The sequence below is a fragment of the Nicotiana tomentosiformis genome, chromosome 7, assembly GCF_000390325.3.
Source record: "Nicotiana tomentosiformis chromosome 7, ASM39032v3, whole genome shotgun sequence".
NCBI lineage: Eukaryota > Viridiplantae > Streptophyta > Magnoliopsida > Solanales > Solanaceae > Nicotiana > Nicotiana tomentosiformis.
This window is the reverse complement of record NC_090818.1, coordinates 105,556,472-105,573,765: the sequence shown is the minus strand read 5'-3', so window position 1 is coordinate 105,573,765 and position 17,294 is coordinate 105,556,472. Positions and strand designations below refer to the sequence as shown.

The 17,294-nt window shown below is 35.4% G+C and overlaps 3 protein-coding genes across 3 annotated transcripts; all 3 read left to right on the top strand.

Annotated features, from left to right (window-relative positions):
* The first annotated feature begins 2,591 nt into the window (after positions 1 to 2,591).
* Positions 2,592 to 3,098, top strand: LOC138896142 (uncharacterized). Its single transcript, XM_070180926.1, has one exon. It carries the CDS (start codon positions 2,592 to 2,594, stop codon positions 3,096 to 3,098), a length of 507 nt encoding a protein of 168 aa, XP_070037027.1.
* An 880-nt stretch (positions 3,099 to 3,978) lies between these two features.
* LOC104084489 (uncharacterized) lies at positions 3,979 to 6,579 on the top strand. The gene is made up of 3 exons (XM_070181800.1): positions 3,979 to 4,694; positions 5,451 to 6,101; positions 6,184 to 6,579. The coding sequence occupies exons 1-3, from the start codon at positions 4,065 to 4,067 to the stop codon at positions 6,280 to 6,282; spliced, it is 1,380 nt and encodes a 459-aa protein (XP_070037901.1). The 5' UTR covers positions 3,979 to 4,064; the 3' UTR covers positions 6,283 to 6,579.
* Positions 6,580 to 6,690: 111 nt separating this feature from the next.
* On the top strand, positions 6,691 to 8,789 carry LOC138896141 (uncharacterized). The gene is made up of 4 exons (XM_070180925.1): positions 6,691 to 6,831; positions 7,869 to 8,168; positions 8,271 to 8,448; positions 8,545 to 8,789. Exons 1-4 carry the CDS (start codon positions 6,691 to 6,693, stop codon positions 8,787 to 8,789), a joined length of 864 nt encoding a protein of 287 aa, XP_070037026.1.
* The last annotated feature ends 8,505 nt before the right edge of the window (positions 8,790 to 17,294 follow it).

The window sequence follows — 17,294 nt, the reverse complement described above, 5'->3', positions numbered from 1 at the left end:
GCAAGTGTGGAAGAATTTCCATTGGGAAATGCAACAGTTGTTTTTTAACTTTGATTTGAGAGTACTAAGAGCTGGTGGTTGTGATATTATATTAGGGATGGATTGGATTGATTCATTTACTCTAATACTACTACATACCAAGCTTAAAAGCATCACGTTCAAATACGGGTTGGAGATGGTAACATTGTTTGGAGATGTGAATGAAGGAAGACTTTACAATGTAGATGCAAAGGCCATTTTTAAAGCAGTTTATAAGGGCCAATGCAATTTTGTGGCCCAATTATTTCTGGTGGAGGCCAAGGAGGCCCAGGAATAGGTTCCTCATGAGGTTCTGAAATTATTGGGCCAGCACGAGGAAGTATTCCAAGAGCCTAGCGGATTACCATTGAGTCAGGACTGTGATCACACAATCGAACTAGTGCCTGGGGCCAAGCCTATTAACCTTAGGCCATACCGATATTCATTTGAGCAGAAAAATTCCATTGAAGAAATAATTGCAGATATGCTAAAGGCACAAACTGTTACAAAAAGTGTATCTCCTTTTGCTTCACCAGTGTTACTAGTAAAGAAAAAAGACTCAAGTTGGTGTATGTGTGTTAACTACTGTAAGCTTAATGAAATCACGGTCAAAAACAAATATCATATACCAATGGTAGAGGATTTGTTAGACGAACTAAATGAAGCTCTCTTCTATTCAAAGTTGGATTTGCGATCCGGGTATCATCAGATTCGCATGAAGGATGGTGATGAATTCAAAATGGCTTTTAGAACACATCATGACCTTTAGGAGTTTCGTGTTATGCCATTTGGATTGACCAATGCGCCAGCCACTTTTCAGGCGCTAATGCACCATATTTTTGGACCTTTCCTCAGACGCTTTGTACTAGTATTGTTTGATGATATATTAGTATACAGTGCTTCCATGGCTGATCATGTGAGTCATCTACAACTTGTTTTTGACTTATTTAAGGCTAATCACCTATTCATCAAAAGGTCAAAGTGTAGTTTTGGACAGAAAAAAGTGAAATATTTGGGTCATGTTATTCCTAGTTAAGGGGTAAGCATCGATGGGTCCAAAATATAGGCTATACTGAATTGGTATCAACTCAAATCCATCAAGGAATTGAGAGTATTTTTGGGCCTTACAAGGTACTACAGAAGATTCATTAAGGACTTTGCTACAATAAGCAAGCCCTTGCCCAACCACCTCAAAAAGGTAATTTCCATTGGACCCTTGAGGCTATTCAAGCCTTTGAGGAATTGAAACAAGCAATGGTTCAAGTTCCAGTCCTAGCCCTTCCCAATTTTGCAATTTCCTTTATTGTAGAAATAGATGCAAGTGGCAAGGGAGTAGGGGCAGTGCTTGTACAGAATGATCGCCCAATTGCATTTATCAGTCAGGCCTTAAGCTCAAGACATCTTGGACTATCCACTTATGAAAATGAGCTAATTGCCTTACTACATACTGTGGAGAAATAGAGACACTATCTCCAACCGAATCATTTCATCATCAAGATAGACCATTTCACCCTTAAGTTCCTAAAAGATCAACGAATTACGACCTCCCTACAGCATAAAGGAGTAACTAAATTGTTAGGCCTCAGTTACAAAATTCAGTATCGCAAAGGAACTGAAAGCGTAGCTGCAGATGCTCTGACTCGAAGATTTAAGGATGGAGATTGCTATGGGATTTCAACAGTTCAGCCCAAGTGGGCCGAGGAAATTATGGCTAGCTATATTGACGATGAATAAGCCCAGAAGTTGATTACTCAACTGAGATTGGATCCAGCAGCAGTTGCAGGGTTACAACTTCAGGATGGAATTCTTAGACATAATGGGAAAGTATGGGTGGGGAGTCATGGTTCCATCAGACAGAATTTGATATCAGAAATGCATTCTTCACCTTGGGGTAGTCACTCAGGGATATTTGCTACTCAACAAAGAATCAGATCACTCTTTTACTGGCCGAGCTTATTACACGATATCAAAAACCAACTCAAAGAATGCAAAGTCTATCAAAGAAACAAAGGAGAAAATGTTGCTTATCCGGGTCTTCTATAGCCTCTGCCCATACCATCTCGTGCATGGGAGCATCTAGCCATGGATTTTCATCAGTGGATTGCCAAAATCACATGGTAGAGACTCTATCCTGGTGGTGATTGACCGATATACTAAATTTTTCCATTTCGTTTCCTTGACACACCCCTACTCAGCAAACCAAATTGCCCAATTATTTTTGGATAACGTGTGCAAACTTCATGGAATGCCTAGCTCAATAGTTTCTGATCGTGACCCCTTCTTCATTAGCACTTTCTGGAAAGAGTTGTTCAAGGATTTATATGTTCAGTTGAAACCAAGTACAACATATCATCCCTAAACCAACAGACAGTCCGAAAGATTGAATAGATGTTTGGATACGTATCTCTGTTATAGCATTGGCAGAGTTTTGGTATAACTCCAGTTATCACTTAGCTATCGGAATGACCCCCTTCAAGGCCTTGTACGGGTATGACCCTCCCCAACCCACATTTGAGTTGATTGCTCAGACAAAATTAGAGTCGATAGATGTGATTCTGCGGGAACGATAATTGATGGCAAAGGTTCTACACGACAATTTAACCAAAGCACAAGCAAGGATGCAGGTGTATACCGATAGGAAGAGAAAAGAGAGGAACTTTGAAGCAGAGGATTGGGTGTTCTTGAAACTACAGCCGTATCGACAGTCTTCTGTTGCAGTCCCAAGGAATTTGAAGCTATCTGCTCGTTATTTCGGACCCTATGAGGTGATTCAAAAGATTGGATCAATCGCGTACAAACTCCGCTTGCCAGAGGGATCCAAAATACACCATGTTTTCCATGTGTCTCAACTGAAAAAGAAAATCATAGAAAAAGTATTTTCCACTCAAGATCCTCCACATTGCACAACAGATGGTCAGATATTGACAGAACCCTTGAAAATTCTGGACCGACATATGGTGAAGAAGCATAATAGAGTTGTGGCCGAAGTACTGATGCAATGGGCAAACTTAGCTAGTGAGGAAGCAATATGGGAGGAATACTCATTCCTGAGAAGTCAATTTCCATACTATGAACCTTGATTTACATCAAGGTTCTCAAGGGGGATGGAGTATAGTGATGGCTGAAGAAAGGAGTTTATTAGTGTATTGTTGCTCAGGTTGTTTTGGCCCAAATCTTTAATTCACAAAGGCCCACGTTCAGTGGAGGCCCAGTAGAGTAGCTGAGTCCAGTAGTGTGAATTTACAGAATTTCCGTAGGATTTTAAATAGATTCTAGAAAGAGGACACGTGTTGTCCTCAGAGTTGATTTGTTATGGTCCTTATCTTTTCATTGTATTCAAGACATCAGAGAATTATAATGAACTTTTTGCTCCTTCTTTAATTTATTTTCCTTCTTTTGTTTCCTCGTTAACTTGGTAGCAGTCAAGCTGCTACATTAACCCTCATAGATTGACTGTGTCTCATAATCTCGTTTGATCAATGGATTGTTATTGTCTTATTTTTCTTTTTAACAAAGTGCTTGCATTTCATTCTCATGAAAATGTAAAAATATAATTCAATTAAGAAGATTTGAATAAAAATACTGCCCAACAGGACGCCTGACCAAGCTTAAATTATCACTTGCAAAAATAACACAACCTTTTCTATTGTAGTTTCTTCCATAAGAAGAGTTTAATTTCTAGGAAATTGGCACAGTGGTAAATCACTTCACTTCTAAGTTTTAGCCAGTAAATTAAGAATTAAAGTCAGAATGGAACTAAATGTTGTCTTTTCCCTTTAACTTTTCTCTTTAGCTTTCATTCTTTCTTAAGAAACAAGTTTTCTTGATGCCACCATCTGTCTTGACTCCATTTATTCCAATTGTGTAGTGACTCAAATAAAAACAAAGAAAACCTCAATTTACATCAACTCTTCCTTCTATGATAAGAAACACACCTTTTATATAACATCCCTACAACCTTTCACTTCCATTTAAGTTAAAACATTAGATCACTCACTTTTTTCTTCAAGAAAAAGACTTTTTATGAGTTAGTGATTCCCTTCAAAATGGCTGCTAATGATCAAGAATCCAGAGTTCCCTTGAAACTTTTGGTAGATGACAAGAAAAATAGAGTTATTGCTGCTGAATCCAACAGGGATTTTGTGGATATATTATTCAGTTTTCTCACCTTTCCAATTGGAACAATAATCAGATTAACCAACAGCCAGCCAATGTCAAAGATAAGTCCAATTTCTACTTGTATGAACAATTTATACCGAAGTGTTGAAAATCTTAGTGTAAAGCATCTTTATTCAGAAAATTGTAAGTCAGTCCTTTTAAATCCAAGAAATCCATGCAATGAAGATTGCTTCAAGTTGAAAGTGAACATAGACGATTCAGTTTCAAACAAGTACTTCAAATGCTCTAAAGAGCATTGCTCATTAAAGAGCTGGTTAGTCAATGTTAAATGTTATTGTGGAGGGAGGACAACTAAGGAGATATTTTCAGATATAAGAAATCCAACAAATGATTATTATGGTGTTTTTCTTATGGGTGGAATAGAGTTTATAATCAGTGATGATTTAAGAGTGTTGCCTGGTTCTCCAAGTTCTCTTGTAAAACTGCTTTCTGATGATCTTGGCTACAGCCACATGAATCAGATAAGAGAGATGTCTGTGGAAGTTGGCAAGGAGGAGGTAAGAATGTTGCTTTTCTATTATTGCTAGATTTTGAATAAGCAGTCTAGAGTAATGAATCCGTGCATACCTAGCGAAAAAAATAGGGCACAATGAAAGAAAAGTATCTATATAGGCATATATCAATTAGTTGGGATTAAGTTTTAGTTGTGTTATTACGTTACTTTAGGCCCTATGATTTCTAGGAGCCTTTTGGTCATGTCAGTAGAAAATATAGAGAACTCCCAGTACATTATATTTTTATTTTGCATAACATTGGACTAAGATGAATTTAAATGGAGCGACAGGGTCGATGTAGATTCACATAACCAATGACCTAGTTGTTGTTTGCTGTTGTAATCTAGAGTAATTAGCTTAGGTTCTTGATCATATCATTTGACTGAAGTAGCGAACTTAAAGAAATAAGATACGCAATATGCATAGCAGATACAGATAGCAAAACAACTGTTGCTCCATTTTCAAGTCTCAAGTAATAAAAATGGACAATATGTGCACCACCCCTTTGAAAATATCCTAATCAAATGACAGTAAAAGTTTCTTCAGTTTAAGGGTAATAATTGAATAACAAGGTATGAAAAATCAGTTTAAGATGTCCAATCTAATAGAAAGGAAAAACACTAAAGAGGAAATCGATTCAGTAAATAAAGTGCAACTCAGGTGATGTATTACAAGAACTTAATGCTGTTTCGCGCTAGGAATTCCCTCTTCCTCTTTTTTATGTTATCTTATGTGCATTTTCCTCGTTTTTCTCTGTAGATATTAAGACTTCTCACTTGTTCATTGATCTCAAAATCTCCCTTGACTGAGGTGTTTCTGAACAAGAAAGCTAATATAGTTGACAACAACATCATGCCTGAGCCAAGAATTTCACCACTGTTTCCTAGTGAATTCCAGTACACCAGAAACTCCTGGAAAATAAATCTGAAGCTAATATTAAGCAAATCTAGAAACAAGATACTGTATGCTGAAGCAAATGATTCATTCGTCGATTTTCTCTTCAGTTTCCTCACTTTTCCTATTGGATCAGTGATCCGTGTTCTAAATGGAATTTCTGGACTTGGATGCATAGACAACTTGTACAAAAGTGTGACAGATTTGGAGTCAAAATGGTTTCCTTATTGTCAAGACAGATTACTCAACCCCGGTGTCGCACCAAGACATAGATGCCAGAATCAGTTGCTTCCGATTTCTGTGGAAATCGACGATCATAGCCTTTTAGACCCCAGGTGCACAAGTGGTGGCACAAGTGATATTGGCAGATTAACACTGTCACCATCCTTGTTTATTGTTTCGGACGATTTGGTAGTCAGGCCTATGTGTTCTACAACAAGTTTTGGCTTACTCAAAGAACTAAATGTACCCTTGTGCGACATTGAAGAGCAAGTGATCTTCATTGATAAGGCAGAGGTAATTTCTGGACTCAGACTAAAAGCTAAATATGCATTGCTTTAATCCAATGAAAAAAATGATACAATGGTTTCTATGACAGGCACGGCTCTTGCTGCAGGCAGCTTTTATCGGGTCATCATCTGCTTTGACACTTGCCTTGAGCTCTTTCTTGAATAAACCTAAACAAGAGAAGGACTAATATGCCATTTTGTTCTTTATTGTCTTGTCCGCTTAATATTTGGATTGAGATGAGTTTAAAATGGAGCGACATGGACAGCGAAGACTTATATATTGGATATATTAGTATATATAATATATACTTTATTTCCTGGGATTGAGGCGTTGTTGTTTGTATTGCCTACTGAGCAAGCTTTTACTGCCCTGCTAGTTCATTTAAATGAGGTGAAGTTAGATGGTAATGCTAGCAATTTGAGTGCTCTTATAAATTAAGACTTTGTTACTACTTCCTGATATATTCACAACTATGATTTCTCTATCTTTTTATTTCTGGTTCAATTCCCTAACTCTGTTAGATTTGAATAATCTTGCATCTCTCTTGTATTGTAAATTATTTGATCTTGAAAATGTTGGGATTGAAGTTTGGTGAATGGGAAATGGAGAGAAGAAATATGAAGGGAAAGTGAGCTCCCTTATGCTTTGGAAAGAGCAATTGTCCCTCATTGGTGGTGGAAAGAAAAGGGAACGTGTTTATATTGAGAAACTTGGTGTTAAATGGGTTGGAAAGAAGGTAAGCCTCGCGCCGTCGTCGTCGCTCGCTCGGTTTCGGTCAAAGATCAATTTAATAATTTAATTAATTAACGAAAAGTCAACATGCGACGCGACCCGGACCGTTTCTTTCCCGGATTATTTTAAATTTATTTTCCTTGAATATTTTAAACGGGAATCGTTTCCACCTGTTCCAACAGCCATGGCTGTTTCTGAAAGGTTGCAAACTTTTCAGAAACAGTGCCAGAAAATGGCTATAAATATGTCTTGATCCCAAAATCTTTCCTTACAAATTTTTCTGATCTTTTTCTTCTTCTTCTTCTGCACAAATAAATTCCGGTGTGATTTACAACCATTAAGTGGTTCGCAGTTCATTAGAGTTGTTGGTACCAATACACTGGTGAGTTAAGTCGTTCTATCCTGGGAGGATAATATTCCAACACTTCGGGTTTGAGGGGAATAATTTTCTTAAGGATATACTGTGCATTCAGTGAGCTTGATTTCATTCCGAAATTATCTTTCAGATTCTGTTTGATTATTTCGACATTTTGTTACAGCTGAAGTTTCTATTTCTATTTTTCTATTTCAGAAAATTTACTGTTTCATAATATATTATAGTATTACAGTTTTGACTAACAATCTTAAGGAATTTAGTTATACTGTAATTTGTATTCTGTTTTGGAGATTAAAACCTTTGTGGTTGTCTACTCCTTTTGAATTTTTCTATTTCTGATTTAAAGATATAAAAACTTCATCGGAGTATTAAAATTCAGAAATGATTTGAAGAACATAAAAACTTCATCGTTTTTCTTGTGAAACAGTATATACAAAACTTCGATTTTTGTTTATTAAATACACTATTTATTATTAATTATAGTACTGTTTACTGTTCTATTTTTTTGCCTTTAATTTAACTCTTCTGTTGTTGACAGTGAGAAATAGCAATTGATAATGGAAAACCTTCTGTGACTGTTACAGCAATGACGATAGCCTCGTCAAGCCGAACTGTTGTGCCACCAGCCGAAAAATTGAGGAAATTTTCTGGAGCCAATTTCAAAGGATGGCAGCCAATTTCAAAGTATGCAAAAATTCACCAATGAAGACCCTCTAGTGCCTGCCGCCGACATGCTAGACAATGAGAAGTTTATGATTGTTGAGGCGTGGAAACAAGCAGATTTTCTTTGCAAATGCTACATCTTAAGTTCTTTGGAGGATGACTTGTACAATGTCTACAGTGCTATGAATACTTCGAAAGAATTATGGGACGCACTTGAGAAGAAGTACAAGACTGAAGATACATGCTTGAAAACGTTTGTGGTTGCCAAGTTTCTAGACTATAAAATGATAGACAGCAAAAACGTTGGAACCCAAGTTCAAGAGCTTCAACTTATTTTTCATGACCTTATTGTTGAAGGTATGGTAGTGAATGAAGCATTTCAAGTGGCTGCAATGATTGAGAAGTTGCCTTCTTCGTGGAGAGATTTCAAAAACTATCTAAAGCACAAGCGCCAAGAAATGAAGTTGAAAGATCTTGTGATTCGTCTCAAGATTGAGGAAGATAACAAAACAACCAGGAAGAAGTCTCGTGGAAATTCAACGATTATGGGAGTTAATATCGTTGAGAAAACTGCTCTAAAAAGTAAGCAGAGGAAGAGGTAATCTGGATAGACTAAGGAGCAGAACAAGAAATATTTTAAGGGAAACTGCTACAATTGTGGAAAAACTGGTCACAAAGCCCCTGATTGTCGTCTCCCAAAAAAGGACAAGAAAAAGGGACATGCCAACATAGTGGAGAAGAACGATGACATTGATGATCTGCGTGCAATGCTTTCGAAATGCAACTTAGTTGAAAATTTGAAGGAGTGGAGGATTGACTCTAAAGCCACTCAACATGTTTGTGCTGTCAAAGAAGCATTTACGACTTACTCTACTATTGGTCCCGAAGAAGAGCTTTTCCTTGGGAAATACTATAACAGCTAAGATTTAGGGTTAATGGGAAGATAATCCTGAAGTTGACTTCCGGCAAGGTGCTAACGCTCAACAATATTTTTCATGTTCCTACTAGGGCTGCTTATCGGGCGGATTGGACGGTTATTTACTCTTAACGGTTTGGCTTATCGATTATCGGCTTTTAAATGTATTAATCTGCTAGCCACCCGATAAGATATCGGGCGGATTGGTATCGGTTTAGCTCTTATAGGGCGGTTATCGGGCGATTTATTGGCCTAATTCAATCTATATTGCGTGCATTAATTGTTTGCTGACCATTGTGACTCAAACTAAAATTTCTATGCTCATCAGACTACATTCCAGTCTATAGAATACAATAGATGAGTTTATTACATCCCAAAGCAAACTACATTACAGATGAGTCCATAATATATATGTCTTTCCTCCGCCCACAACTGCAAATGAAAAGTCAATGCTCCCTGATTAATTCTGAAATGATAAAATTCCAGTCTATATTCAAAGTGAGTCCAGAATACATACTTCAAAATGATTAATCCATAAGTGAGCAGACTACACAAAAATGTTTGTCATGTAGCTAACGCCTAACAATGCTTGAATTTCTGCAGCTTCAAAGTTCAAACAATAGCTTAATCCATAAGTGAGTAGATCCCTGTAAAAAATATGCATATACCAAATTTCAGCATTAGGCAACGAAGTAGAGACTGTGATAAATACTACTGTTAACTAGTATGCATACACCTAAAGCCCATTAACAACTCCGAAATTTTTTTAAAAAAAACTAATCTCAATTAACTAATATTTAATAAGACTCCAACGGTCTAAACTTAATTGAAATGGGCAACCATCCCTTTGGTTCGTTAACAAAATCATATATAAGTCTAATGAGCAATTTATTAAGAAAAACAGTCACATAAATGGAGATGGAACATCAGAAACAAATTCATTCATGATTTCAGCCATTTTTATGGAGAAATAGTACAGATTCAGGAATGTGTACCTAAAATACTTGACAAATAGAGTTTGAAACAGCTGATAAAGGACAGAAATGGAGATGAAGGAAGCTCAGCTACGATTTTGATAGCAAACAGCAGAAGAATAGCAATGTCGACCTCAACTTCAATCCAAAAACAAATGAGAAACCCATAAATTCTCCAAGTAACACAACAGAAATCAGAAAACCTTTTTAATCTTTTTTTTTTTCGTTTTTCTTCTTCAGATTCGGATGTAGAAAAATGAGAATTCAGGGATTTTGTTTTAACTTTTTTCATAGGTGAGATGTGTGTGCATGATGGCGAATTCTCGGCTTCCTTTTGCGTGAAAGGGAATGGGTGAGTGAGGAAGGAGACCAGGCGGCTAGGGTTTTCAAAGGGGGATCCGTCTGTCTTTTTCTTAGGGTTTGGGAAAATGAGTGTTTTAAAGAGAGGGGAGATCCGGTTGGGCCAGGCGGGTCATGGAAATTGGGCTTCTAAAGGGATGGGCGTGAAACAATTGCAAAATTAGTCACTTTGGATTCAAATTTTAATTAAAACCAATTTGTGTGGCTAAACTATTATATATATTTTTGGCGTTAGATAGAGTACTGGAAGTCGACGAGATAGAGTATTGGTGGTTACTGGTTGAAATTTAGGCGTTAGGGTTTCTAAATGTCTAATAGTAAATTAGTAATAGAGAATAGAGATAGAGTATTGGAAGTGGAAAAAGGGGTTTTGATTATTATATATATATATATATATATATATATATATATATATATATATATATATATATATATATATATATATATGAATAAAAATTATATATATTCTTAACGAGTTAACGGATTATCCATTAAGAAAATTGAATAATCCGCCCCAAACCGATAAGCCATTAATAAAAAAATTTCAATCAGTTCCCCGTCCGTTAAACCGTTAACCCGATACCAATAAGCCATTAAACTTCAGTTTCGATTTCGGTTCAGTTTTCGATTTCGGTTCGGTTTTGAACACCCCTAGTTCCTACTATTAGGAAAAAATTTATTTCAACTTCTTTACTTGTTAAAAATGGATTCAAATGTATATTTGTGTCTGACAAAGTTGTTGTAAGCAAGACTGATATGTATGTTGGAAAGAACTACCTCATAGAGGGCCTTTTCAAACTCAATATAATGGTTGTTGATAGTATTAATAAAATTTCAGCTTATTCGTATTTATTGGAGTCAAATAATTTATGGCATATTCGTTTAGGACATGTCAATTATAAAAACCTTGCGGAAGTTAATTAATTTAGAAGTATTACTTAAATTCGAGTATAATAAATTAAAATGTCAAATATGTGTTGAATCTAAGTTTGTAAAACATCCTAATAAATATGTTAAAAGGAATTCAAATCTTTTAGACTTAATTCACACTGACATTTGTGATATGAAGTCAAGACCATCTCGTGGTGGGAAAAAGTATTTTATAATTTATATTGACGATTGTACTCGATATTATTATGTTTATTTGTTTAATGGTAAGGATGAAGCAATTGAAGCATTTAAGCAATACAAGAATGAAGTGGAGAATCAATTGAATAAAAAGATTAAAATAATTAGAAGTGATAGGCGTGGAGAATACGAATCTCCGTTTCCAGAAGTATGTTCGGAATATGGAATTATCCATCAAACTACTGCCCCCTACACACCTCAATCCAATGGAATTGCGGAAAAAAAAATGAACATTAAAGGAAATGATGAATTCGTTATTAATAAGTTCCGGCTTACCGCCGAGTTTGTGGGGGGAAGCTATCCTTACAGCTAACCGAATACTCAATAGAGTACCTCACAGCAAAACGCAATATATTTCATATGAAAAATGGAAAGGAAGAAAACCCAACTTGAAATATTTCAAAGTGTGGGGGTGTTTAGCAAAGGTATAACTACCTTTACCCAAAAGGGTAAAATCGGACCAAAAATTATGGATTGTATTTTTATTGGATATGCTATAAATAGTAAAGCATGTCAGTTTTTGGTTCATAAATTTGATAATTCTAAAATTCATGTTAATACGGTAATTTAATCAGATAATGCTGAATTCTTTAAAAATATCTATCTGTATAAAACTGAATGCGAGTTGTCAAGTGAAAGACCTAAACGATCACGGGAAGAACCAAAGGAAAATAATCCAAGTGAAGAGGATCCAAGGCATAGCAAACGTCAAAGAATATCTACTTCCTTTGGACTAGATTTTGTGACATTCTTGCTTGAAAATGAGCCTCAAACTTTCAAAGCAGCTATGTCATCTTCTGATTCAATATTTTGTAAAGAGGCAGTCAATAGTGATATCCAACTAATTTTGGATAACCAAATATGAGAATTGGTTGATCTTCCTCCAGGAAATAAGCCTTTAGGTTCGAAATGGATCTTTAAGAGGAAAATAAAAGCTGATGGCACTATTGACAAATATAAGGCAAGACTTGTTGTCAAAGGTTATAGACAAAAGTAAGGTCTTGATTACTTTGACACTTACTCGCCAGTAACAAGGATAACATACATTAAGGTGTTAGTGGCACTGGCGGCCTTGTATGGTCTTGAAATCCATCAAATGTTAAAACAACTTTCTTAAATGGAGAATTGAAGGAAGAAATTTATATGGAACAACCTGAGGGTTTTGTGGTTCCTGGTAAAGAAAGAAAAGTGTGCAAACTTGTTAAGTCGCTTTATGTACTTAAACAAGCACCCAAACAATGGCATGCTAAATTTGACCAAACAATATTGGCAAATGGTTTTAAAATCAACGACTGTGATAAATGTGTTTATATTAAAAACACTCCAGGTCAAAAAGTCATTATTTGTTTATATGTTGATGACATGTTGATAATGAGCAAAGATATGGAAGATATAAATGCTACTAAGCGCATGCTAGCTAGCAAATTCGACATGAAAGACTTAGGAGTTGCTGATGTGATCTTAGCAATCAGAATTCACAAGACTCTACAAGGTCTAGCATTATCACTACATTGAAAAAGTACTTGACAAGTTCAAGTATTTGGATTTCAAGATTGCCAAGACTCTAATTGACATGAGTTATGCACTTTAAAAGAATGAAGGTGAAAGTGACTCACAACTGGACTATGCAATAGTATTGAGAAGGTTGATGTATATCATGAATTGCACGCGACCATATATAGCATGTACTATTAGCAAACTGAGTTGGTTTATAAGTAATCCCAATCAAATACATTGGATGGCAATGAAACGAATTTTGGGATATTTGAAACATACCCAAGACTATACTCTACATTATAATAAATATCCCTTCGTGATTGAGGGATATAGTAATGCAGATTTGATCACTGGATCATCTGAAGTTAAATCCACGAGTGGGTATTTTTTCACAATTGGTGGTGGATCAGTATCTTGGAAATCATCCAAACAAACGTGCATCGCCCGTTCTACAATGGAATTTGAATTCATAACTTTAGACAAGGCCGGTGAAGAAGCCGAATGGCTCCGGAATTTCTTGGAAGATATTCCATTTTAGCCAATACCTTTGGCACCTATATGTATACATTGTGATAGTCAAGCGGCAATAGGTAGGGCAGGGAGCGTTATGTATAACGAAAAATCTCGTCACATATGATGGAGACACAATACCGTTAGACAACTACTCTCTAGTGGTGTTATCACAATTGATTACATGAAGTCAAGAGATAATGTATTGGATCTACTTACAAAAGGCCTATCTAGAGAGGCAGTTGAAAGATCATCGAAGGGAATGCGGTTAAGGCCTAGGACAAGTCATCATGGCGGTAACTCTACCTAGCAGACTGGAGATCCCAAGAGTTAGGTTCAAAGAGATCAAACAAAGTTATGAATGGCGGTTCAACATTGTCAAATAACTCTACCCATTCTCGTAATGAAGACAATGTTCAGAAATCAGGGTAAAGTATTAAGGTATTTTGATGAGTCAATAAAGCTTAAAGCTTCTTAATGATTTGCTAAGTCTGGCAGGAAATGACCAGATAGTGTGTCTATAGGATTACACATTTAGAAATCATCTATGTGAGTGTGAAGTATAAGCCGTTTCAAGGGGAATGAAAGTAAATGCCCATTCTCTAAGCACTCATTAAACCAGGCGGTGTTCATGGCTGAAACAAACACAACCGTGAGAACCATAGATGGTTAAGAGTTGATTGTGTGAATTATGTTGTCTAGGTATACAACAAAGCTCGACGGTTCAAAGATATCAAATCTACCGATTGACCGAGTATATCCGATATAAGTTCACTACAAAAAGTTCAAAGGCAAACCTACTTATCCAGATGCAATTTCATGTAAATCACACACTCGTCCGTGCATTGCTTTATTTTATAGCCATTCCCCATTCATGTGGGGATTGTTGGAATTGAAGTTTGGTGAATGGGAAACACAGGGAAGAAATGTGAAGGGAAAGTGAGCTCCCTTATGCTTTGGAAATAGCAATTGTCCCTCATTGTTGGTGGAAAGAAAATTGAATGTGCTTAGATTGATAAAGCACTTCCCTTGGTGTTAAATGGGTTGGAAAGAAGGTAAGCATCGCGTCGTTGTCGGCGGCGCTTGCTCGGCTCGGCTTAGGATTCGGGTTCGGGTTCAGATTGGGTCAAAGATCGATTGATTGATTAACCTTTTTGGAATAAATTTCTTTCAATTAATTAATTAAATTAATTAACGAAAAGTCAACCCAGAATAACCCAGGACCCGCGAAACAAATATTTTAAACGAGAATCGTTCCCGCTTGTTCCAACAACCATGACTGATTCTGAAAGGTTGCAAACTTTTCATCAACAATGCCAGAAAATGGCTATAAATATGCCTTGGGTTCCTTACGAATTTTTCTGATCTTTTTCTTCTTCTTCTTCTGCACAAATAAATTCCAGTGTGATTTACAACTATTAAGTGATTCGCAGTTCATTAGAGTTGTTGGTACCAATACACTGATGAGTTAAGTCGTTCTATCGTGGGAGGATAATATTCCAACACCTCGGATACTTGAGGGGAATAATTTCCTTAAGAATACACTATGCATTCAGTGGGCTTGATTTCATTCTGAAATTATTTTCCAGATTCTGTTTGATTATTTCGATATTCTTTTACTGATGAAGTTTCTGTTTCAGAAAATTTACTGTTTCATAATACATTATAGTATTACAGTTTTGACTAACAGACAATTCTCTTCCAAATATTCTTTTTCAACCTCAACTTGATATTCTTTTTTAAACTTTAACCCATTATTTTTTTTGGTAATTAAAGAATTTTATTTACTAGGGAAAAGTAATAAGTACAAGCAAACAACCAAAACCCAAAGTTGGACAGGACCCCAACTTGATAACAAAATAACTGCTAATCATCTAACCTCCCAGACCCACTGTTTCAAGAAAAAAAAACACCTAATACAAGAATCTTAGGGTAGTAAATCAAATCTCGAGCTGGCTAGCAATTCTAGTGTTCCAATCTCCTCTATAAAGCACAACCTGCACAATTAATTTTCTAAGAACCTCGGGACTCCTCACTGCACAACTTAAACCAAATATTATTCTAGACCTATTCAAAAGCGTTGCACATGCATTTCGTCTGAATTTGAAGGGAATATTTTTGGGAATATGTTGTTATTTTTGTGACCTAATATTGGATCTAAAATGATTGAAACTTGTCATATATTTTGTATCACGATTCTTCAATGATTTATAAAACAAAACAAATTTAAAAGTAAATCTTTTGGCCTTTTAAAGATTTGGGAATGAAGAGGTTGGTCAAATAGCTCCTAAAATTGGACAAGCGACAAATATAAAATTAAGGGTGGCAATTTGAGTCCAAACTCATTTGATCCGTCCAACCCACCCAAGGTTGGTCCAGTCAATAACTCGTTCATTTATTGAACTCAGTTCATCTTGACCCAGCTCATCTCAGCACATCTAAAGTTAGGCTGTTTTTTTAGCCCAAATTGATCCATGAACAACTTTACAAAAATTTCTTAAAAATAATTATTTTTTGTTTGATATGTTATATATGACCATAACAAAAGAAAAAAAGTTTTATTTGATAATTAAATAATTAATAAAAAAATAACACACATTAATTAAAGCTTGATAAGAGCTGGACGGGTTGAGGTATGACTCAAATTTTAGCCCATCTTGACCCAGTACGTCTCAACCCAAGTAATTTTTGGGCGGGTCAAATGACCCGTCCATTTATTGACTCAGCGCATTTTGACCCACCCAAATTTAGCTCAACCTGCCCATTTGACACCTCTATATACAATCTAAAAATGATTAATGTTAGAGTCAATTATCTACAACAGAATAACCTAGCACACCATCTATTTAATTTATATAGCACATTTTGACTCGGCACAGAGTTTAAGAAAAAAAATCTTTTGAAATTTGTAGCATTTAAAGCATAAAGGGTAAAAGCTTTGTGGGGTTATAATATTTGTGTGATAAAAACTTCTCATCAAAGTTATTTAAAATTATTTTCAATTATAGATTGTATCATTATTTTTGGAACAGACTAATAAAAAAATATACCGTATAAATTAAAACAGAGAAAGTAGTATATAAAAAACCAGTGGGGGCCGTTGTTGGAATAAATGAAAAATGAAAGAAACATTATTAATTGACAGATATTATTTTAATTACATGTTCTTTTTTACATGAGATCAATAAATAAAACATAAAATATAACTAAAATAATTTTTTAAATTCAAATTGAAATTTATCAAAATATCTCACTTTGTATATTATCAGCGCATCAAAATTAAGTCCATTAAGTAAACCAATGAGCGGGAAAAAATAATGTTTTAAAAGTCGTGGGCGTAAGGAGGGGCGTTTTACATATGTCTCAACGAGGCGTAAGCCCCATATGTATTTAATTTTTAATATTTTATAAAATAATATACTTACAGTAAATATTTATAAATAGGTAAAATTACATAAAAATTGAAGAAAACTATAAATATGTGAATATATATATATATATGCTCCATCCCCACAAAAAATTAATCAAGACAATCTATTATACGTTATTTAGAAGTACAAGTAACTTGAGTCGAAAAGAATAAAGTTTTCTATATGGAGAAACAAAAAGGATGACTAATTTGCAATTTGAACTTTGAACTTGGTCCTACGAAGGAGAATGTAATTCTCTTTGTATTTGTAAAATCTTTTTTTAAATATTTGTTGCTTTTAGGAGATATTAGCAAATTAGCGAACAAGATACAGAATTGGGAAAGACTATAAATTAGGACGTCAATCAATAAAAAAGATTTTGACTTTTAAATTTAATATATTTCAGTTCTTTTTTAAAACTTTTGAGTACCAAGCTGACTTTACAAGTTTCGGTATTATATAAAAGACTTATTCAACAAATTTTATTTTAATTGGAAACAGTTTCTTGAGCTTACGCCTCACTAAAAACGCCTCACTAAAACAAGCCTCAAATGCTCGGGCGTACGCCCCGAATTGCTGGGCAGCCTGTTGAAACTTTCACCCCCACACCACCTTTTAAAACTAGGAAAAAAG

Excerpts from the sequence above, each read along its gene's own strand:
- LOC138896142 (XM_070180926.1), top strand. The coding sequence starts at position 2,592 with ATGGCAAAGGTTCTACACGACAATTTAACCAAAGCACAAGCAAGGATG.
- LOC138896141 (XM_070180925.1), top strand. The coding sequence starts at position 6,691 with ATGGGAAATGGAGAGAAGAAATATGAAGGGAAAGTGAGCTCCCTTATG. Across the intron at positions 6,832-7,868 it reads TTAAATGGGTTGGAAAGAAG|GATGGCAGCCAATTTCAAAG; the intron begins GTAAGCCTCGCG and ends CCAATTTCAAAG. Across the intron at positions 8,169-8,270 it reads AAATGATAGACAGCAAAAAC|TTGCCTTCTTCGTGGAGAGA; the intron begins GTTGGAACCCAA and ends ATGATTGAGAAG.
- LOC104084489 (XM_070181800.1), top strand. The coding sequence starts at position 4,065 with ATGGCTGCTAATGATCAAGAATCCAGAGTTCCCTTGAAACTTTTGGTA. Across the intron at positions 4,695-5,450 it reads TGGAAGTTGGCAAGGAGGAG|ATATTAAGACTTCTCACTTG; the intron begins GTAAGAATGTTG and ends TTTTCTCTGTAG. Across the intron at positions 6,102-6,183 it reads TCTTCATTGATAAGGCAGAG|GCACGGCTCTTGCTGCAGGC; the intron begins GTAATTTCTGGA and ends TTTCTATGACAG.